The sequence below is a fragment of the Astyanax mexicanus genome, chromosome 25 (assembly GCF_023375975.1).
Source record: "Astyanax mexicanus isolate ESR-SI-001 chromosome 25, AstMex3_surface, whole genome shotgun sequence".
Lineage (NCBI taxonomy): Eukaryota > Metazoa > Chordata > Actinopteri > Characiformes > Acestrorhamphidae > Astyanax > Astyanax mexicanus.
Genome location: NC_064432.1, coordinates 26,810,422 through 26,832,088, shown reverse-complemented (window position 1 = coordinate 26,832,088; position 21,667 = coordinate 26,810,422). Strand labels below are relative to the sequence as shown.

General features: G+C 36.6%; 1 protein-coding gene across 4 annotated transcripts in view; it reads left to right on the top strand.

Moving 5' to 3' along the window:
* Window positions 1-18,637, top strand: part of LOC103025333 (Kv channel-interacting protein 2) — a 136,507-nt gene extending 117,870 nt beyond the window's left edge. For 2 of the 4 annotated variants that reach the window (XM_007235775.4, XM_022682124.2), the window contains exons 2-8: window positions 9,769-9,893; window positions 10,650-10,719; window positions 11,547-11,617; window positions 12,241-12,348; window positions 12,457-12,561; window positions 13,113-13,175; window positions 13,914-18,637. In XM_007235775.4, the coding sequence (XP_007235837.2) occupies window positions 9,769-9,893; window positions 10,650-10,719; window positions 11,547-11,617; window positions 12,241-12,348; window positions 12,457-12,561; window positions 13,113-13,175; window positions 13,914-13,961 (590 nt within the window). In that variant the 3' untranslated portion in view covers window positions 13,962-18,637. Of the gene's footprint in view, window positions 1-5,282; window positions 5,379-9,768; window positions 9,894-10,649; window positions 10,720-11,546; window positions 11,618-12,240; window positions 12,349-12,456; window positions 12,562-13,112; window positions 13,176-13,913 lie in introns of all 4 variants that reach the window. The other 2 variants (XM_022682122.2, XM_022682123.2) reach the window with 2 other exon arrangements.
* Window positions 18,638-21,667: the final 3,030 nt, after the last annotated feature.

Below are 21,667 nucleotides of genomic sequence, written 5' to 3'. Positions count from 1 at the left end.
ATAGGGACGCAGTTGTATATCTAATAATAACATTAAAACACCTCAGTTTGGGAATTGAACCGAGGCCTCCAGCATGACAGGCAAGAATTCAACCACTGAGCCGACTTTTGTCTTATAGTCCAGTAGTGCTGTACAATAAATCACAATACGGTCATGAAATATTTCCAGGCCTGGATAAGTTTGGGAAAAATAAAAATACTCAAAGTTTTTTTTAAAAAGTCATAAAAATTTGCTCTACAAATCTTTGTGTTTCAGTTTATTGATGGAGAAAATCTATTTTGAGCTACAAATTGGAAATCTAACACACATTTTATTATTAAAGTTTGTGTGTCAACATTTTATCAGATTCATTTTAGACCTACTAAATTATAGCCATTTTAATTAGCTTAAGTTGATTTTTGGTTTAGTTGTCCATGTCTGCACTGATGTTTTACAAATCGTACGGTCATGAAAATTTGCCTTAAAGGCCTGGAAAAGTCATGAAAAAATCATGGAAATGTATAGGTTAAAACATGTATGAACCCTAAAAGTAAGGTAGAGTGAGGTAGAATTGAGGTATAGTGAAACAGAAGGAGGTAAAGTGAGGTAGGGTGGAGTAGAGTGAGGTAGAGGGAGATAGTGTGAGGTAAAATGAGGTATAGTAAATTACAGTGAGGCAGAATAAGGCATAGTGAGAGGGTAATGTGAGGTGGAGTGAGGTAAAATAAAGTATAGTAAAATAGAGGGAGGTAGTGTAAAAAAGACTGGATGTAGAGTCCTGGGCGTAGAGTCCTGGGCGTAGAGTCCTGGGCGTAGAGTCCTGGGCGTAGAGTCCTGGGCGTAGAGTCCTGGGCGTAGAGTCCTGGGCGTAGAGTCTTGGGAACTGAGATTGAGTGTAGAGATTGAGCACAGAGTCTGAGCGTTGAGATGAGTGTGGCATCTTTGGCGCAGAGTCCTGAGAGTATAGGCTTGAGTGTATAGAGATTGAGCGTAGAGTCTTATCTTAGAGTCTGAGCCTTAGCATAAAGTCTTAAGTGTACAGCTTTATACTCAGAGATTGAGCGTAGAGTCTTGAGCGTAGAGTCTTGAGCGTAGAGTCTTGAGCGTAGAGTCTTGAGCGTAGAGTCTTGAGCGTAGAGTCTTGAGCGTAGAGTCTGAGCCTTAGCATAATGTCTTAAGTGTAGAGCTTTATGCTCAGAGATTGAGCGTAGAGTCTTGGTCGGACTCTAATCAGCTCTACTCTGAAAATATGAGTGCAGGAATGGTCGGGGGGTGGCTGGGTTTGGGGGTCCGGAGGGAGGCTCTGCTGACACACTTCCAGCTGATCTGCTAACTGTAAGCGAGTCCAGGTCTCTGGAGGTTCTCAGGCAGTGCAGTGAAATGTGATGTTGGCACAGAGCCAGAGAGAATTCTACAGAGAATTCTACAGAGAATTCTAGCGTAAAATAAACAGAGTCTGGGTCACATTGACAGACTCGAACAGGAGCCGTAACAGAACCTCTGGAGTGAATGGGCTTTAAGGCTGAGCTGTTGATTTGCTGTATTTGGAACTCTCCCATCTAACAGAGAACGTTCTAAGATCGTTTAGCATGTGTTTTAAACAGGTTCCAAGAATGGTAACCTGTAATGTTACAGAAATAATGTTCCAGGAACGTTCTAAAAACCTGTAACCTGTAAAAAAACGTTCTACTAACAAAACATTGATGGCTTGGCTGTCTGATCTTCAACCGAATGAAAGTGTCTCAAATCTGATTAACAGCTTTATTATTACTAACTAGTGTTTGAGTATGTTGTACACATTTAGTTTTGAACATCTCTGCTGGATTTTCTCAGTCAGTTTTATGAGGTAGAGTGTCCTGGAATTCAGGCTTTCAGTTAACAGCTGTGCTCATCAAGAGTTAATTACTTGAATTTCTTGTCTCTTAATGTGTTTGAGAGCATCAGTTGTATGAATATGAAGTAGTTTTCTTGCATTATTTGAAGTCTGAAAACACACACTACACACACACCAACTCGTCCCCTCAGGCCTCTGCTGGATGTCCGGAAGCATTAAGCTAATGCTCAGTGGTCCACAGCCGCCCTGGTCCCCGTCCAAACCCCACCACTGAGGTGTGACCAACCCAGACCCTGGAGATACAGAGAGAGAGAGAAAGAGAGAGAGAAAGAGAAACAGGGCAGATAGTGAAGACGAGCGAGGACAGTGGACGAGGAGACCATCATGGCCCTCATCTCTCAGACCGCAGGAGCCGCACTGAGGATGGTCAGACTGCTGTTGCCATGGCGACACAAGGGAAAGAGTAAGCGCTTATCGATCATCGTTAGTTTATGATTTCTTACGATTTAACTTAAAAGTGTTAAACAAAGCATTTGGGTGCTCTTAAATATTGCTGAGGATGGTAACCCTGATGACCTTATCCTGTGGAACTGAGGGAATTCTTGCTTTTCTATCCTTTCCTGAGTGGTCCTGATGAGTGCCAGTTCCACCATCGTCATCTTCATAATGTTTTTTTTAATGGTTTTGTCTTTTATGCGACTGCACTCGAGGATAATTTCAAAGTTCCTAAGATTCTTCTTTTTTTCGGATTGACTGTCCCTGATTTTTGTTAAAGAATGTTTTTTTTCCGTAACTCTTGATGAGTTCAGCACAGCTGTTAACTGAAAGCCTGAATTCCAGCTGACTCTACTTCATAAAGCTCTAAAAGGTTAGAGCCAGATTAGTCAAGAAAGTAATAGTTGCAGCCCTATGTTCTTGTATTACTACTATATCTGTGTATTTTTTTTTAGATAAAAATATAAATAAAAAGTGTGTAACACTTGGGGGTGAAAATCAGGAGTGAGAAATGGTTTCTGGACTATGGAAATGAGCAAGGACTTGAGATTTTTTAACTCTTTTATTTCTGTTTTCCTTTATAATATATGTTTGCAATATACTAATTACATAACATTGTTGTGAGTCATACAATTCATCCACTGTCTGTCTATCACAATTTACACTTGTCATGTTCAATGTGTGAAATGTTGCCTAGTACTCCTATAGTGACTCCTATAGTGATTGGTAAATATATAAACACTGATGAATATAAACACTGGTGAATGTAAAGCCTGGTGCATATGAACTCTGGTGAATCTAAAGGCTGTTAAGTATGAACTCCAAATATGAAGGTTGGTGAATATAAACGCTGGTGAATATAAGCTCTGGTGAATATAAACGCTGGTGAATATCAGCTCTGGTAAATATAAACGCTGGTAAATATAAAGGCTGGTAAATATAAGCTCTGGTGAATATAAACGCTGGTAAATATAAACGCTGGTAAATATAAGCTCTGGTGAATATAAGCTCTGGTGAATATAAAGGCTGGTAAATATAAACGCTGGTGAATATAAGCTCTGGTGAATATAAACGCTGGTGAATATAAACGCTGGTGAAAATAAACGCTGGTGAATATAAGCTCTGGTGAATATAAACACTGGGGAATATAAACACTGGTGAATATAAGTTCTGGTGAATATAAACGCTGGTGAATATAAACGCTGGTGAATATCAGCTCTGGTAAATATAAACGCTGGTAAATATAAACGCTGGTGAATATAAGCTCTGGTGAATATAAAGGCTGGTAAATATAAGCTCTGGTGAATATAAAGGCTGGTAAATATAAGCTCTGGTGAATATAAAGGCTGGTAAATATAAACGCTGGTGAAAATAAATGCTGGTGAATATAAACGCTGGTGAATATGAACACTGGTGAATATAAACGCTGGTGAATATAAACGCGGGTGAATATAAGCTCTGGTGAATATAAACACTGGTGAATATCAGCTCTGGTAAATATAAACGCTGGTGAATATAAACGCTGGTGAATATCAGCTCTGGTAAATATAAACGCTGGTAAATATAAAGGCTGGTAAATATAAGCTCTGGTGAATATAAACGCTGGTAAATATAAACGCTGGTAAATATAAGCTCTGGTGAATATAAGCTCTGGTGAATATAAAGGCTGGTAAATATAAACGCTGGTGAATATAAGCTCTGGTGAATATAAACGCTGGTGAATATGAACGCTGGTGAATATAAACGCTGGTGAATATCAGCTCTGGTAAATATAAACGCTGGTAAATATAAACGCTGGTGAATATAAGCTCTGGTGAATATAAAGGCTGGTAAATATAAGCTCTGGTGAATATAAAGGCTGGTAAATATAAGCTCTGGTGAATATAAAGGCTGGTAAATATAAACGCTGGTGAATATAAACGCTGGTGAAAATAAACGCTGGTGAATATAAACGCTGGTGAATATGAACACTGGTGAATATAAGCTCTGGTGAATATAAACGCTGGTGAATATAAGCTCTGGTGAATATAAACGCTGGTGAATATAAACGCTGGTGAATATAAACGCGGGTGAATATAAACGCTGGTGAATATAAACGCTGGTGAAAATAAACGCTGGTGAATATAAACGCTGGTGAATATGAACACTGGTGAATATAAACGCTGGTGAATATAAACGCTGGTGAATATAAGCTCTGGTGAATATAAACGCTGGTGAATATAAACGCTGGTGAATATAAGCTCTGGTGAATATAAACGCTGGTGAATATAAACGCTGGTGAATATAAACGCTGGTGAATATAAACGCTGGTGAATATAAACGCGGGTGAATATAAACGCTGGTGAATATAAACGCTGGTGAAAATAAACGCTGGTGAAAATAAACGCTGGTGAATATGAATGCTGGTGAATATAAGCTCTGGTGAATATAAGCTCTGGTGAATATAAACGCTGGTGAATATAAACGCTGGTGAATATAAACGCGGGTGAATATAAACGCTGGTGAATATAAACGCTGGTGAATATAAACGCTGGTGAATATAAACGCTGGTGAATATAAACGCTGGTGAATATAAACGCGGGTGAATATGAACGCGGGTGAATATAAACGCGGGTGAATATAAACGCGGGTGAATATAAAGGCTGGTGAATATAAAGGCTGGTGAATATAAAGGCTGGTGAATATAAAGGCTGGTAAATATAAACGCTGGTGAATATAAACGCTGGTGAATATGAGGGCTGTGGTGGTGAGTTGTGGTGAGTTGTGGTTCTAGTTGGGTTTATATGATGGTTTTGACCAATGGTGAACAGTTTGAGCTCCCATTAAAAAACACTGAAGCCGGGTCAGCAAAGCACTGCATGGTGTGTGTGCGTGTGTGCACAGTGTGTGTGTGTGTGTGTGTGTGTGTGTGTGTGTGTGTGTGTGTGTATGTAAATGCTCTCTCTAACCCTGTGCTGTGATTGGTGAATTGCAGGTAATGCCGCCAGCCAAAGCAAAAAAACCATTAAACAGAGATTCCTCAAGCTGCTGCCCTGCTGTGGGCCCAGCGCCGCCCCCTCTGTCAGTCAAAGCAAGTGACTCCGCCCACCTCATTACTATACACATATAACCCCACCCTCTACACTCTACACTATGATACATTTTTACATTAACAAATACTTTAATAAACTATAGCAGACCTGATTTAAAGAGATTAAAGTGCTTAAAATGACATATTCCACCATATTTTGAATTTTAGTTTTTATATTTTGAGTCTTTAGTTTTAGTTTAGACATTTTTTTATTTATATGTATTTTATCTGCTCTGGGGCTTTTATTATGAAGCCCAAAATGTTGGATTAGCCATATTTAACTTTCTATACATTTTTTTAACACAATATTTGTTCTGTAATTGAAAAGCAATGTTTAAATATCAGCAGATCTTCTGAATATATCTACACTGATGGGCGTGGTGTTCTGGAAATGAGGTGTGTTCAGGTACATTTCTGGAGTTTTATCTTGTTTATCTTGGTAACAGAAAACACAGGAGCTCCACTGACTGAATACAACCTAGACAGACGCCAACAGTCAGACGTTCATCGCTATCTCGGTAACACAGGCGCTGTGCCGAGCCGAGCGTACTCCCCCACTTATTACACACACATGAACACACAGCAGCACAAACCCAACTTTTACATCAACAATAAACAGAATAGTAAATAAAATAACATTGCTGTTCCCGTAAATGAGCTGCTGGAGCTCCTTCACAGCGTCAACCAGCAGCTCAGTTTCCTCTGCTGAGAAGAGTTTGTTGAACACGTCCAGGTAGCTGCACCGTTACAATAGCAATACACCAAAGACAGAGCTCACCTGATCTACTCTTAAAGAGAATGATGAGCAAGAGACACTCTGATTGGTTTATTATTTCACGATACACCCAAAATTAATTATCCACACTCGTGATTAATTAAGAGAATTAGTACATGACTTTTGCGCAACTTGTACTTTTCCCGACGTTACGATAGCAAAGGCACACTGAGCTAAACGCCCTAAATTAAGCTGCACTGTGCAGGATTAAAGCTTTTTAAGTTTCTGAAGGTGAGCTTGTTGGTATGTTAGTTGTGAAACTCTTTGTTTGAGAGGTGAAGGTTTAGAAACACAGTGTTTCTGGCTGGTTTTCAGCTTTTAGCTGAAATTGCTGTTCCGTTCTGACAGTGACATGACAGCACGTCTCGTTTTCCAGGAGAACGCTTCAGTTTCTGTCTGGAAATTGTTCTAAAATGTTCAAAAAGCCCTTTTGGAGACAGCTCAGACTCCTCAGAGTGTCTGGGCCAGATATTACAGTGTTTCCATTATTTTGTCCACCTGCTGAAAACTTAGAACTTTACCTATTAACATGTAAGTATCAGTCGGGATAAAGTCAAGGTAATGTCTGGTTCATATGATCCAGACATTTGTGTTTATTATATATGGGCTCACTCATATTCCTACCACTTGTAATAAGTGTCTGGCAGGATAAAGTCATGGTAATGTTTGGTACAACTGATCTGGATATTTTTGTTAATATAAGCTTACTAGTATTCATACCATTTATACTATGTAGTAGGCAGGATAAAGTTTAGATAATGTCTGATACAACTCAATTAGACGTTTGCGTGGACACCTTAAGCTCCTTTGTGAATTGTTCGATACAACTGATTCAGATATTTGTGTTCACATGAGCTCACTAGTATTCATACCACTTATACTAAGTGTCTGGCAGGATAAAGTCATGGTAATGTCTGGTACAACTGATCCATTTGTGTTTATTATATATTGGCTCACTCATATTCGTACCACTTGTAATAAGTGTCTGTCAGGATAAAGTCAAGGTAATGTTCGGTGTAAATAATCTAGATATTTTTGTTTATGTAAGCTCAATAGCATTGATACGACTTGTCAAGATAATGTCCGGTGCAACTAATTCAGAAAAATGCAATCACATTATCCTCTAGATAATTCTTAATACAACTGATCTGTTCACATGAGCTTATTTGTATTCGCACCACTTGTATTAAGTGGCTAGAGAGATATATCCAGGTAATGTCCGGTACACCTGATCCAGATATTTGTGTTCACACACCTTTTGGGTAATGCCTAATACAACTGATCCAGATGTTTGTGTTTACATTAGCTCTGATTCATACCACTTCTACTGAGTGGCTTGCAGGATAAAGTCAGGGTAATGTCCGGTACAACTGATCCAGATATTTGTGTTCACACACCTTTTGGGTAATGCCTAATACAACTGATCCAGATGTTTGTGTTTACATTAGCTCTGATTCATACTACTTCTACTGAGTGGCTTGCAGGATAAAGTCAGGGTAATGTCCGGTACAACTGATCCAGATATTTGTGTTCACATGAGCTCACTTCTATTTGTACCACTTGTACTAAATGAATTGTAGGATAATGTCCAGATAATGACTAATATACCTGAACCAGATGTGTGTTCTTACTTACAACTGCTTCAGGTAATGTCTGGAACTATTGATCCAGATATTTGTGTTCACATGAGATTATTCGTATTCGTAACAGTGGCTGGCAGGAAAAAGTCCAGATAATGTCTGATATATCTGATCTGTGTTCACACATAAAGCTCATCTGGGTAATGTCCTGTAAAGTTCTGGGTTCTTGTGATTGTGTGAAAGGGGATTTAAACAGATATTATGTAACAGCGTAAGTAGGCTTTTCCATATGGGACGTCAGGACTAAGGCTACACTGTAGGGCTGTCCCTAACGATTATTTTTTAAACGATTATTCTAACGATTATTTTTTTCGATTAGTCGACTAATCTATTTATTGAGAAACATATTTAAATAATTATTATTTTACGTTTTAAAGCAAACGATAAAATACTATATTTATATATAATAACAACAACAGCAACACAAGCCTACTAAACCAAACCCCACACTTATAATCACTTACATGTACAACACGTTTAGATCTATAACGCTAAAAATGGATAAGCTCCCATACACCACAACCGTGTGTTGCACTGTTTTCTGTGACCGCTAGATTTTGTGACCACTGGCAAGTAGTTCTCAGCAGACCGGTGCACTGGCCGATTCGAAACGTGTTCGTTTCTAATGTTTACCCCGACTGGCCAAAACGGTTCAGTTTAGGGCTGAGGGTAAGGTGTAGGTATAGAAAGCTTCCGTTTTGCCAATGAACGCTCATAACCGTGAGCACTGGTCACAAAATTCCGACGGTGACAGAAAACGGTGTAACACCGCAGCGCTAAAATAACTTAAGGCAGCTAGCTTAGCTAAACACCTGAACTTATGAATAATGCTACTGTTTCTGGAAACTGTGAAATGCCATGCACAAATATAAACCAAAAATGTATAATTTCTGCCTGTGGCAGGTTTAAAACCTTTGGTAGACAGCCTTAAGTCTTTTTAAGGACACCCGCGGAGACCCTGATGTAAACGGTAACTTACTGTGTGACCCTGTTGACATAGTGCTCCTGGATGTTTGCGCTTCAAGTGCTCCTTTTGCACATATGGCAGAGGACCACATTGTTGCCCTTTTGCGTGAAATGCTCCCAAACTTTAGATGCCCGCTGGCGTTTTTTTGTAGCTGTTTTCACTACCGCAGTTCTACGGCGGGGGTGTTTGCCGATTCTGTCCGCGAAGCGGGAGTCAGATTCAGCAGAGAGTCTCTCTCTCTCTCTGTGTCTCTCTCTCTCTCTCTCTCTGTGTGTGTGTGTCTCTCTCTCTCTCTCTCTCGCACGTGAACTCCTCCGCGTTTGACTTGCAGAACTGTGTTTAGCTGTTCTTAAAAATCATTTTAATTAAATAATAGTTCTATGCTTCTATGTTACCGTGTTAATTAACATATTTACGACGCGCCGACGCACGTTATGCAAATCGATGTATTTTCGTAATCGATGACGTCGATTATGTCGACGCGTCGCCCCAGCCCTACTACACTGTAGCAACAATGTATCCACAATCACTGATGTTTCTTTTAAACACTCAATTTATTGCTTTTTAAAGTTCTGTTCTTTTTAAAAAGTTTTGTAGTACTTTTATTTCTTAAAAAATTAGCTTTTTGTAGTCTTTAGGAGTGTTTATATGATGTGCAGTAATGCTTTATTTTTGCTTTCAGTGTATTTGACTGTAGTTGCAGTTTTAATAGTAAAATATGGTTCTTTGATAGTGTTAATATGTCTGACTGTGGTTGATTGCTATATATTTAACTGTTAATATAGTTTAATGTATTAAATACAGTTATAATAGTAAAGTATGAGGTTATTGGTCATGAGTACTTTTAATAGAATGTGCATTAATGCTGTATTTAGTTTTTAATGTAGTTTTACAGTGTTTAATACAGTAGTAATTGTAATATCAGTCAGATTAAATGATATTAAATACATTTTATGGTGAGTATATGAGCTCGGCGTATGTTCTGATGGTGATACGTGTTTTTTACAGACAGTATCGAGGATGATTTCGAGCTCTCCACCGTCTGCCATCGGCCGGAGGGTCTGGAGAAACTTCAGGAACAGACCAAGTTCACCAAGAAGGAGCTGCAGGTTCTTTACAGGGGCTTCAAAAACGTGAGATCTGCTGTTCTTTCATTATAAATTTAATCAATTTAACTAAAGGGAACTAAAGCAATAATGCCGGGAAAAAAAAATTAACGCTTGCTTATTTTACAATGATGATGATGTGCCAGAGATTTCTGTAATCAGCTGACACTCTTCCTCAGAGGATTCTTCCTCACCTCATTGATCATTCTGCATGTGCTGTGCTCTTACAGTCATCTTTACAGGACTTTACCATGCATAGAGAGAGTAGCAGCAACAGTGCTGAATTTTCTCCGTTTGTAGAGCGTCTGTCTTACCGTGGACACATGAACATCAAAAGCTTTTAGAGATACTTTTGTAACTCTTTCCAGATTCATGCTTCAAGTCAACAATTCTTGAACGCAGGTCTTCTGAGAGCTTGATCCTTTTTTAGCGAGGCTTGATTCACATCAAGCAATGCTTCTTAAGAACAGCAAACTCCTGGCTCCAATTAGCAAATAAAATAAAATCATGCAAACATATCATTTGAGTGGTTTTAGTTTAATCAGACTGTGTTTGTCTATTGTTGTGATGTAGATGAAGATCAGAACACATTTAATCACTAATTTATGCAGAAATACATGTTTAATCCCAAAGGATTCACATACTTTTTTCTTGCAACTGTATTTGATCCTATTGCTTGTGCGACGTATTTACATATTTTATGCTATATCTCATCTTTTAAAGATAATTTAGTGAAGTGTTTAGAATGGACGTGTTCCTCAAAAGCGTCTCTTTGCTTTTCAGGAATGTCCCAGCGGTGTCGTGAACGAGGACACTTTTAAAATCATCTATTCCCAATTCTTCCCACAAGGAGGTGAATTTTTCTGATTTTATCTGTGATCTTAAAGGAGAACTCTGGTGTAAAATTGACTTTTAGTGTAGTAAAACATAATAAAAGTACTTACCTTTATTGAATAGCACTCCTCTGCTCTCCTGCAGCTTTCTGAGATCCAGTATTTTGTGCCTTTTGCCCGGATAAATAGTTTTTTTACACCGTTATCCAGCTAGAAGTAGCTCCAAAAACGAGGCGTTTATACCTTAAACTTAAACTGCACTAGAAGCTTATTAAAAACACTGTTTACAACCCATATTGTTATCAGTACAGTAATGGCGGCACTCAGGGCTGAAAGCTAGCGCTATATTATGTAAACAGTGGTGTTTAATAAGCTTCTTTTTCACTTTTTAAGTTATTAATGCCTGGTTTTAAATGTCAGGACTCTCTGGATTCTAGCAATGAGGTGTGGAGCTACTTTGAGCTGGATAACGGTGTAAAAAGTGATTTATCAGGGCCAAAAGCACACAATTACTTTATCTCAGAAAGCTGCAGGAGAGCGGAGGTGAGCTATTCAACAAAGTTAAGAACTTTATATCATGTTTTACTACACTAAAAGTCAATTTTACACCAAAGTTTTTCTTTAAAAGTGTTAAACAAACCAAAATACTATGTGCTCTTATCTGGGGAGCTGGCACCTTGTGGTTTCTGAGGCTGGTAACACATGAATTCTTGTTTATTAAATAATTCCATATATGTTTTTCTTTATAGTTTCGATGAGTTAAGTATTAATCTTATATTTAAATATTTTTTAAATGTTTTTAACGTTTGTCTGTATGTTAAATGCAATTAAATCTTATTTTCCTCAGATTCCAGTACGTATGCACACTTCCTCTTCGAGGCTTTTGACACTAATAAGAATGGATCGGTTAGTTTTGAGGTAAGAATGTTTATTTTTACATATACAGAATTATTTATATATATGAAGATTATTTAGATGCAACAAAAATGTGCTTAAAAAAAATTAAGTTTATACTAGATCTATACATAAAATGCTAAAAATGAAACACGTTTTTTGGTTTATTATTTAAAATTTCTTTGTTAAAAGTTATTTTGTACCTCACATTTACATATATATAAAATATATTTTATTTGCTGAATTGTGGTAGATTTTAAAATCTAAAATAAAATAAAACTACATTTAATCATTTTAAAATAAGAGTAAATAAAAGATAAATGTAGATAAAAATAGTATAAAAATAATACATATTATAATAAAACTATCTTTTTTATTTTAATTTCTTATAAAAAAACAAAGTTAATACAACAAAGAACAGTTAAAATTAAGATAAAACTAACTTTATGTAGTGCAATAAAAATGCAAATAAATAAGAGTAAAAAAAAACAATAATAATAATACAAGTTATTATAGTAAAAAAATTGAATCAAAATAAGTTAAAATCAATATTACAAAACTATAAAAAAAAGAAGGAAAGAAAGAAAAATGAATTAAAGAACTAAGAGAAGAACTAAAACAAAAATTCCACTTTTTGTTTTTTGCAGGACTTCGTCATCGGTCTGTCCATCATCCTCAGGGGGACGATAAACGATCGGCTAAACTGGGCCTTTAATCTCTACGATCTCAATAAAGACGGGTGCATCACCAAAGAAGTGCGTCCACTTCTATCTTATCTTTGTTTTTATCAGATTTTTATCATTTTTGCTGAATTACTCTCTATTAAAATCTTGTTTTTTTTGTTTTTTTTTTTTTATTTCCAGGAGATGCTGGACATCATGAAGTCCATCTACGATATGATGGGGAAATACACGTATCCGTGCATGCAGGAGGACGCTCCCCGAGAACACGTGGAAAACTTCTTTCAGGTCAATCACAAAACACTAAAATTACTTTTAAACTTATACAGCTCTGAACAAAAAAAGAAGAGATCTCTTCAGTTTCTGAATCAGTTTCTCTGATTTTACTATTTATAGGTTTATGTTTGAGTAAAATGAACATTGTTGTTTTATTCTATAAACTACAGACAACATTTCTCCCAAATTCCAAATAAAAATATTCTCATTTAGAGCATTTATTTACAGAAAATGAAGAAAATATCTCATATATCATATTCATAAAGTTTTAAGAGTTCAGAAATCATAATCCTGGTTTTTAATCACAGTTTTAATTTCATGCATCTTGGCATCATGTTCTCCTCCACCAGTCTTACACACTGCTTTTGGATAACTTTATGCTGCTTTACTCCTGGTGTAAAAATTCAAGCAGTTCAGTTTGGTGGTTTGATGGTTTCAGCAGAGAAGAGAATTAGAGTTAATCTGACAGGAGAAGAACTGCAGTAATAAAGTCATTAATAAAATACATATTAAATAATAAAGCTGATTGTTTTATGTGTTTTTTATGTATTTTTTATGTGCAGAAAATGGATCGTAATAACGACGGCGTGGTCACCATCGACGAGTTCATCGAGTCGTGCCAAAAGGTAAATTTATTCAACCACAGAACCGTGCAGATAATTACAGCTGATTAGCAGCACCTGTAGCTATAGAGGATTAATCAATCAATCATCCAATCAATCAATCAATCAATCAACTAATAAATAAACCTTTATTTTGTCTCAGAAGTACATTGAGGTCAGCTCTAATTTACAGTGTAGCCGAGCATTTAAAATGAAAAGAAAATGCAAAATAACAGTGAATAAAAGAAAAAATAGATGCAAATAAAATGTGAGGTTTATTTTATAAGAAATAAAGCTAAATATTTTTTTATAGTTTTGTACTATTGCTTTTTAACTTGTTGTGATAATTTTATTTATTACTATTATTATTGTTTTAGTTATTGTTTGTATTTTTTGGTATTAATCTTACCTTTTTCATCTTAAATTCTTATCAATTAAATCAAGTTTTATTATTATTCTTTTTTTATTCTAATTTTTATCTATTTTTATCTTTTATTTACTGTTATTTTAAAATGATTAAATTTCGTTTATCGGGTCAGTCCCTGTGTTTGTAAATGCTCGGCTACACTGTAAATGAGGGTTTTCCCAGAGAGAGAAAATGTTTGATTGATTGATCTTTAGAATTGAAGCATTGTGACGATGATGGTGGGGTTGGGGTCTTAGTTTTAGTTCTAATCTTATTTGGGGAATTTTAGGATCTGATCTCTCACTCATTTCTCGTCTGTTTCTCGCTGTTTTCTCATCTGTTTTTTCTCACGGCAGGACGAGAACATCATGCAGTCCATGCAGCTGTTCGACAACGTCATTTAGGGTGGTGCTCTGGTGGAGGAGACGGGGACGGGGTCCGCGAGAGACGACCCAGACCTGGAAGAGTTCAGCCGTGCGCTGACCGGCCTCCTGTCCTCCTGTCTCCCTTCGTCTCCGTGCAGCCGGAGGACCGCCGCCGCTGTCATTCCCCCCGTTTCTTTCTTTCTCCCAGAGACCTAGTGGAAGATGCATCAGGGCTGGCTTGTAGACCCACTCCAGTACGTCCACGTTCTTTTGTTACGTTCCCGGAGGAGTTTGGGCGGAGACCGGCCGGACTAGACGCAACGCCGGACCCCTGGACGGAGTCCAAACCTGGAGGATAGCATGGACCTTGGCTACGAGCGAAGGGAACCGCACAAACCAACGAACTGGAGGTTCTCGCGTGCGGACGACGGCGCCACCGCCATCTTTTTTCTGATCGCTGACTGGTTTTCTTAACGCATGATGTCACGACTAACCTAACACGACTTAGTGTACCTATTACGTTAAGCTAGTCCAAAGCCTGTCTGTCGTCCTGCTCGTACGTCCACACGTGCCTCGCTCGGACTGTGTGCTGTCGTCACCGCGTGCCATCACCGAGAACCCCGGGGCGGAAGTAGCCCCGCCCACGTAGGCTCCACCCTCCCTCAGCAGCAGCCAATAGAGAAACCACGTCGTTCTATGCCTGTACATTCCAGAGGAGACGTCCGAGGCGACTCCTAGGCCTTGAATTCCCTTAGCTGTTCCTATTCTTGACTGTTCCTTTGCTGTTGAGCGAAATTCTTCCTTTATATCCCCTTTATATCAAGCGTCTCACCAAGTAGAGGAACTTTTAACCATGTGTCGTAACTTTTAACCAAGTGGAACCAAACAAAACCATGTAGAACCAAGTGGAAGAAACAGGAAGTTCTATTATGCTGCATTAGTGTTTCCCAATGTTCTCACTGTAATCCCATGCCAGTTATCACCAACCTCCTATCATTGCTGCTCCTGCTGGTAACACCGATACGTCCATCGACACCGTGTACCATCAAAGTGGCGAAGGCACTTATATATTTTATATGTTTTATTCATCAAAAAAAAAATCAACGTGTTATCATCCATGTTATCGTCTTAGGCATGACTTAGGCAAGATACATTAAAAATAGACACACTGAGACATATTGAGACATACTGAGACAGACCGGAGACCAGCAGGCGTCTTCATGTATTACCTGTCCACCTGACGCCAAAGAGTTCAGCCATTCAGTCTGCCAACCAACGCCGTCATCTGCTTCTACAGACATCGGGAACCAAGACCCAAACCCAGGTCTAGACCTAGAACCAGACCTAAACTCAAACCCAGGCCAAGACCCAGGCATGGAATCAAGTGGAAAAGCCAAAGCCAGACCCAGACTCAAATCCAGACCATGACTCGACTCAAATCCAAACCTTTACCCAAACTCAGACTAAGAACTAGACTCAAACTCAGACCCAGACCTAGACCCAAATACTAATCCAGGCATAGACCCATATTTAAAGCAAGACCCAAACCCAGACCTAGACTCAGACTCAAATCCAAATCTAGACTCAAACTCAGACATAGACCCAGACCCAGGCCTAGACGAGACCTAGACTTGGACCTAAACCTAAAAACAAACCCAAATTGAAACCCAGACCAAAACCCAGAAACAATCCCAGACCTAGACTCAAATCCAAACCCAGACTCAATCTCAGAACTAGACTCAAAACCAGACCAAAATATAAATCCACACCCAAAACTAGACTCAAACTCAGACCCAGGCATGGAATCAAGTAGACAATCCAAACCCAGATCTAGACTCAGACTTAAATCCAAACCGAGACCTAAACCCAGGACTAGACTTAAACCCACATCCAAATCCAGACCCAGACCTAAAAACAGATCTAGACACAAACCCAGACCTAGACTAAACCCATATCCAATCTTAGACCTAGACCTAGACCCAAATCTAGATCCAAATCCAGACCCAGACTTAAACCCACAAACACACTAACTGCTTATTAATTAATCACACACTACAGGGTTCACTAAATGATCAAACGTTTCTTCTACTGCATGCAGAGTTTATTCATTCATTCATTCATTCATTGCTGACTCACACGTGCAAAAGCACACATACAGCTTGTTTGGTTTATGTAAAAGGAGAAGTACTGCCATTAGAATAGGACTGGATTGGAAGACAGGTTTTTGACCATCCAACATTGAGTGCAATCAAATCCTCACAGCAGTGTGCTGTAGAAACAGTTACTCCATCAAAAGCAGGATAAAAACTAGTAGTGTATCTATTTCACATTATCATCATCGTGCTTTTTTTTTCATTTCTACAGTATTTTACTTTTGTTTGTATCCAGTATTGTGAGGAATAGAATGGGTTTAAATGACATAAGCAATAATATTAATAATAGTATTGATAATATATTGATAAAGGCTGAGCAGTATTGTTGCTGGTTAATGATCTATCAATAGATCAATACCCACCCGTCCCTCCTTAGTGGTAACAGAGGTTTGTTGGTTCAGGGGTCCTGAAGTGGTTCCTCTTCACGCATTTCTGAATATAATTAGCATAATTATGCAAATGAGCGAGTCTAAATGCCAGGGAATTAATTAGGAGGACTCGTTTGGTCACATGATGCCCTCGTTAGAGAAACATCTCTCTCCGGCGCGAGGTTAAACTCGTGTAGAGGGTTTTATTCACGAGGAAGAACTGGGTTTATTGTGTAGAGGTGCGTGTGGAATTTAATTGGCTGTATTGACAATATAGTTAATATATATATTAATATATATTTTAATATACAGTACCAGTCAAACATTTGGAAACACAACTTTTTTTTCTCTGATTTAATGTTTTTTTTTAATGTTTTTCTACATTGTAAATTTATATATATTTAAGACTATAGCACAGCTATAAAGCAACACAAATATTTAAAAAAGTGTTAAATTAGAATATGCTTTTTTTTCTAAGGATATCATATCATAATTTAAGTAAACTCTGCAATTCCCACCACTATTCCTTGCTGGTGTGCTTTGGGTCATTGTCCTGCTACAGAACCCAAGTAAAACAGATACAAATCTCACCACTTAAACCACTTCAGGAGGTGGTCTGAGACACACTTTTAACCTAAAATTTGTTATCGGGGCAAAATATTGTGTTAATATCATATCATGAGTTAAGTAAGCCCTTCCACCACTATTCCTTACTGGTGTGCGTCGGGTCATTGTCCTGCTGCAGAACCCAAGTAAGCTTGAGCTTAAGGTCACAAACCGAAGGCCAGATTTTCTACTTTTATATCAGTTGATCAGGTTTAGATCAGGGGGTTTAATGTGGAGGACAAACACATTTTTAATGTTCACTACATAATTATATATTTATATATGTTCCTTGAGAGTTTTCATTTTTTATTGTTTTAATATTTATCTACAAATGTAGAAAATATGATAAATAAAGAAATAAAGCATAAAAACATTAAATAATAAGAGGAGAGGTTTCCAAACTTTCGACTGGTTCTGTCAAAATATAAACAACAATTTTAAATATATATAAAATTTACCATCACCACCATCACTCGCACCATCTTCACTCCTGACGTTTATCTCGTGTTGAAGGAACCACTTCACCGAGGATAATGTGGCTAACAACAAACGGAAGCTAATTGCTGCAGTTTTAGCATTAGCTTTGCTAAATTTGCTTTCGTTTGTTGTTTGCAACTTAAGCGTTCTTAAAAGAACTGTTCCTAAAGATAAAAGTAAGTTTTAGTTGGTCAAAAACACTGTTTACACCTACTCACTTAATGTGGCGCAAGAATCAGGATTTTATATAAGTGTAAACGCACCCAAGACTCACTTAAACCAGATACAAATCCAGTTACTCAAACAAAGAACTTCAGGAGGTGGACTGAGATTAATTTTAATCACTCAAACCACATAGTCTCAGACTAACTAGTGATTGGACTAGTATCTGTTTTAAATTTAAATTAAAAAGGTGGTTTGAGATGTACTCAAAACCAAATACATATCTGATCTTTTAAACCACTTCAGGAGTTGGTCTGAGACTATTCAGATTCTAGTCCTATAATGTGAACAGGTGTAAACGGTGTTAGGAGGTGGAGTTTGGGCGAATGTTCTTCCCTCTTCCAGTATGTATTTTCTGAACTACAGGTGGTTCACCCTCCCCGGGCGTCAGTATGAGGTGGTTGCCGTGGTGTTCAGGCAGCTGGTGAGCAGGTAACGGTTGCTAGGCAGTGGTGGTACCTGTCTGTACCCGCATGTACCGTGTTTAGAGCAATGAGAATAATAAGCTGTTGTATTAAAGCGTCTCTTAGCTTAGCCTCGACTGGTTGCACTGCATTCAAAAACTACATGTAAATTTTGTACAGCGACAATAAAAATCACAATTGCTATGCACTGCTGAGTGAGACCTGCGTTTCTGTGACTAAAGAAAAAAATAATAAATTGTGTTTTTATGGTTGATTTTACAGGAAAAAACACAACTGACTGGAAAATTAAGAGGTTTGCAGATAATGATGCTGCTAAAAATCAATTTTATTAGACGTAAGCTACAATACGTTCACATACAGCTCTGGAAAAAATTAAGAGACCACTTCATCAGTTGCTCATTGTTGTTTTATTCTATAAACTACAGACAACATTTCTCCCAAATTCCAAATAAAAATATTCTCATTTAGAGCATTTATTTACAGAAAATGAGAAATGACTGAAATAACAAAAAAAGATGCAGAGCTTTCAGACCTCAAATAATGCAAAGAAAACAAGTTCATATTCATAAAGTTTTAAGAGTTCAGAAATAATCAATATTTGGTGGAATAATCCTGGTTGGTTTTTAATCACAGTTTTTTAAGCATCTTGGCATCATGTTCTCCTCCACCAGTCTTACACACTGCTTTTGGATAACTTTATGCTGCTTTACTCCTGGTGCAAAAATTCAAGCAGTTCAGTTTGGTGGTTTGATGGTTTGTGATCATCCATCTTCCTCTTGATTATATTCCAGAGGTTTTTAATTTGGTAAAATCAAAGAAACTCATCATTTTTAAGTGCTCTCTTATTTTTTTCAGAGCTGTAGTTGATGGTATCTCCCCAAATCTGGTTTTCTAACTGAATAAATGTTTATTTTAGGCTGTTAACGCTATGCTTTTATCAAGCATCATAATTTTAAGAATCACTGTATTTTTAAGCTTTAAATTTTATATTTGCCGCAAATCTGATATTTCGGATTTCAATGCAACATATTGAACTTGAATCGGAATTGAAAATGTCTGAACTGATTTAATGTGTGTTTTCGCTGTTCACACTTCAAAAAAAAAAAAAACATCTGTATCTCATATAATTTAAAATTTAGGATTTGGGCCATTTTTATCTTTTGTTTAAACGTAAAAGAAATTAGCACCACCTGAAAATATTTACCTTTTTTAGGATATTTGAACATATAGATATCTGATATTTATGTTTATATATTTATGTGAACCATTTAGAATTTTCTATATATATGTATATATATATATAATACTTTTTCATTGGGTTTTCTAATTTGTCTTAACATTTACAGATTTATATATAAAAATATATAAATAATGTGGGTAAACTTGTGTGAGACTCTGCAACATTACTGCAAAATAAATGTAAAACAGGACTGTTTGTCTCTGTATAAATACTGGTATTTTATTTACAGTGATTTATTAAAGAAGACTGAAGGAGTATCCAGGTATATATCAGGTATGAAAGTGAATTTATATATATATACCCCACTGGGTGGCTATTATTATTATTTATTATTATTTGGGTGAAGGGTCATTCTCATGGTGGTGGTATATGAGGTGTTAGTGTGGGTTGTGCTGGTAGTATATATTTATACATTTATAAATATAATATACAGCTCCAGGAAAAAAAATGATATGACTTATAAATTAATTAAGATATATAGGTTTATATTTGAGTAAAATTAACCTTTGTTATTATATTATTATATTTATTATTTAAATGACTAACTACTACTAACGTTTCTCCCAAATTCCAAATAAAAATATTATTTACAGCATTTATTTACAGAAAATTTGATTAAAAAAAGAATCTGTTTTCTTTGCATTATTTCATTATTTAAGTGTTAACTAAAAAGAAAATTTAAAATTTGCTTATATATATATATATATATATATATATATATATATATATATATATATATAGAGGGTTTGAGTGAGATTTAGTAAATGTCCTATAAAAACATGATTTACCCGTTTTGTATATTTATATATTAAATTGATAATTTTTGATTTTATATATTTGACATTAATTTTCATTATAAAATCTTAAACAACATTAATCCAGTCTTTTATTTGTGGAAAGTTTGATTGATGCCAATTTCTGGTTTACTGTAAAGGACTTTAAATAAATATTTAATTAAACAGCCCCATGTTTCCAAGTTTATATTCAAGAATGTTTAATGCTTAGAAATCAATATTTGGTGAAACCCTGGTGTTTTTTTTTTTCATGCATCTTGGCATCATGTTCTCCTCCACCAGTCTTACACACTGCTTTTGGGGGATCTTATTAATTAATTAAATTTAATTAAAAACAGTTAAGCTTTGATTGATGGCTTGTGCCCATCCTTCTTCTCCAAACCTATTATCCTAATTTTTGCAAATAAATGCTTTAAATTAATTAATTTTTATTTGGAATTTGGGAGAAATGTTGTCTAGTTTATAGAATAAAACAACAATGTTCATTTTACTCAAACATAAACCTATAAATAGTAAAATCATAAAAAACATATCATTTAGAAGTGATCTCTTTTTGTTCTGGAACTATATATATTTGAGTCTGGATAATGGTCTAAAAAACTTTTTATTGGGGCAAATTATGCTCCGAAGTGTCGATTTTAAAGAGTTCTGGGCAAAAATCACAAACTTTCTGGATCTCTGAAAGCTGCAGGAGAGTGGAGGTGAGCTATTCAACAAAGGTTAGAACTTTTTATCACGTTTTACTACAACAGAAGTCTTTTACACTGAAGTTCTCCTTTAAGAGACAAGAAATTCAAGTAATTAACTCTTGATGAGTTCAGCACAGCTGTTAACTGTGAAAGCCTGAATTCCAGGTGACTCTACCTCATAAAGCTGACTGAGAAAAGAAAAAAAAAATGTAATGTTTAACACTTTAAAATAATAAAAAAACGAAGTTAAACTGGTACTATATATCAGGGATCTTTCACAATTTTTAAAAGTTAAATTTAGTGCTTTTTAAGATATTTTTAGATGGCAATACATATAGTTTAACACCCAAAAATGTCATCATAATTTCTTTGGTAGAAAATAATTTGTTATAGGAAAATCAAAACTTAACGTAGCTAACTCGCCGCTAATGTTACTATGTTAGCTAGCTCTTCACTAACCTTAGTTCTCTCCTCAGTAACGTCGCTTACTCACCACTAATGTTTTCATATTAGCTAGCTCTCTGCTAACCTTACTTCACACCCTAGTAATGTAGCTTACTCACTGCTAATGGTTTTTATGTTAGCATGTTAGCTAGCTCTCCATTAACCTTAATGCTTTCCCCAGTAATGTAGCTAGATCATTCGCTGCTAACATTGTTATCTAGCTTGCCGCTAACCCTAGTTCTCTCCCCAAAAATGTAGCTAGCTCTCTACAGTAATGTATCTAGATAATTTGGTGTTAACCTTACTATATTACCTAGCTCGCTACTT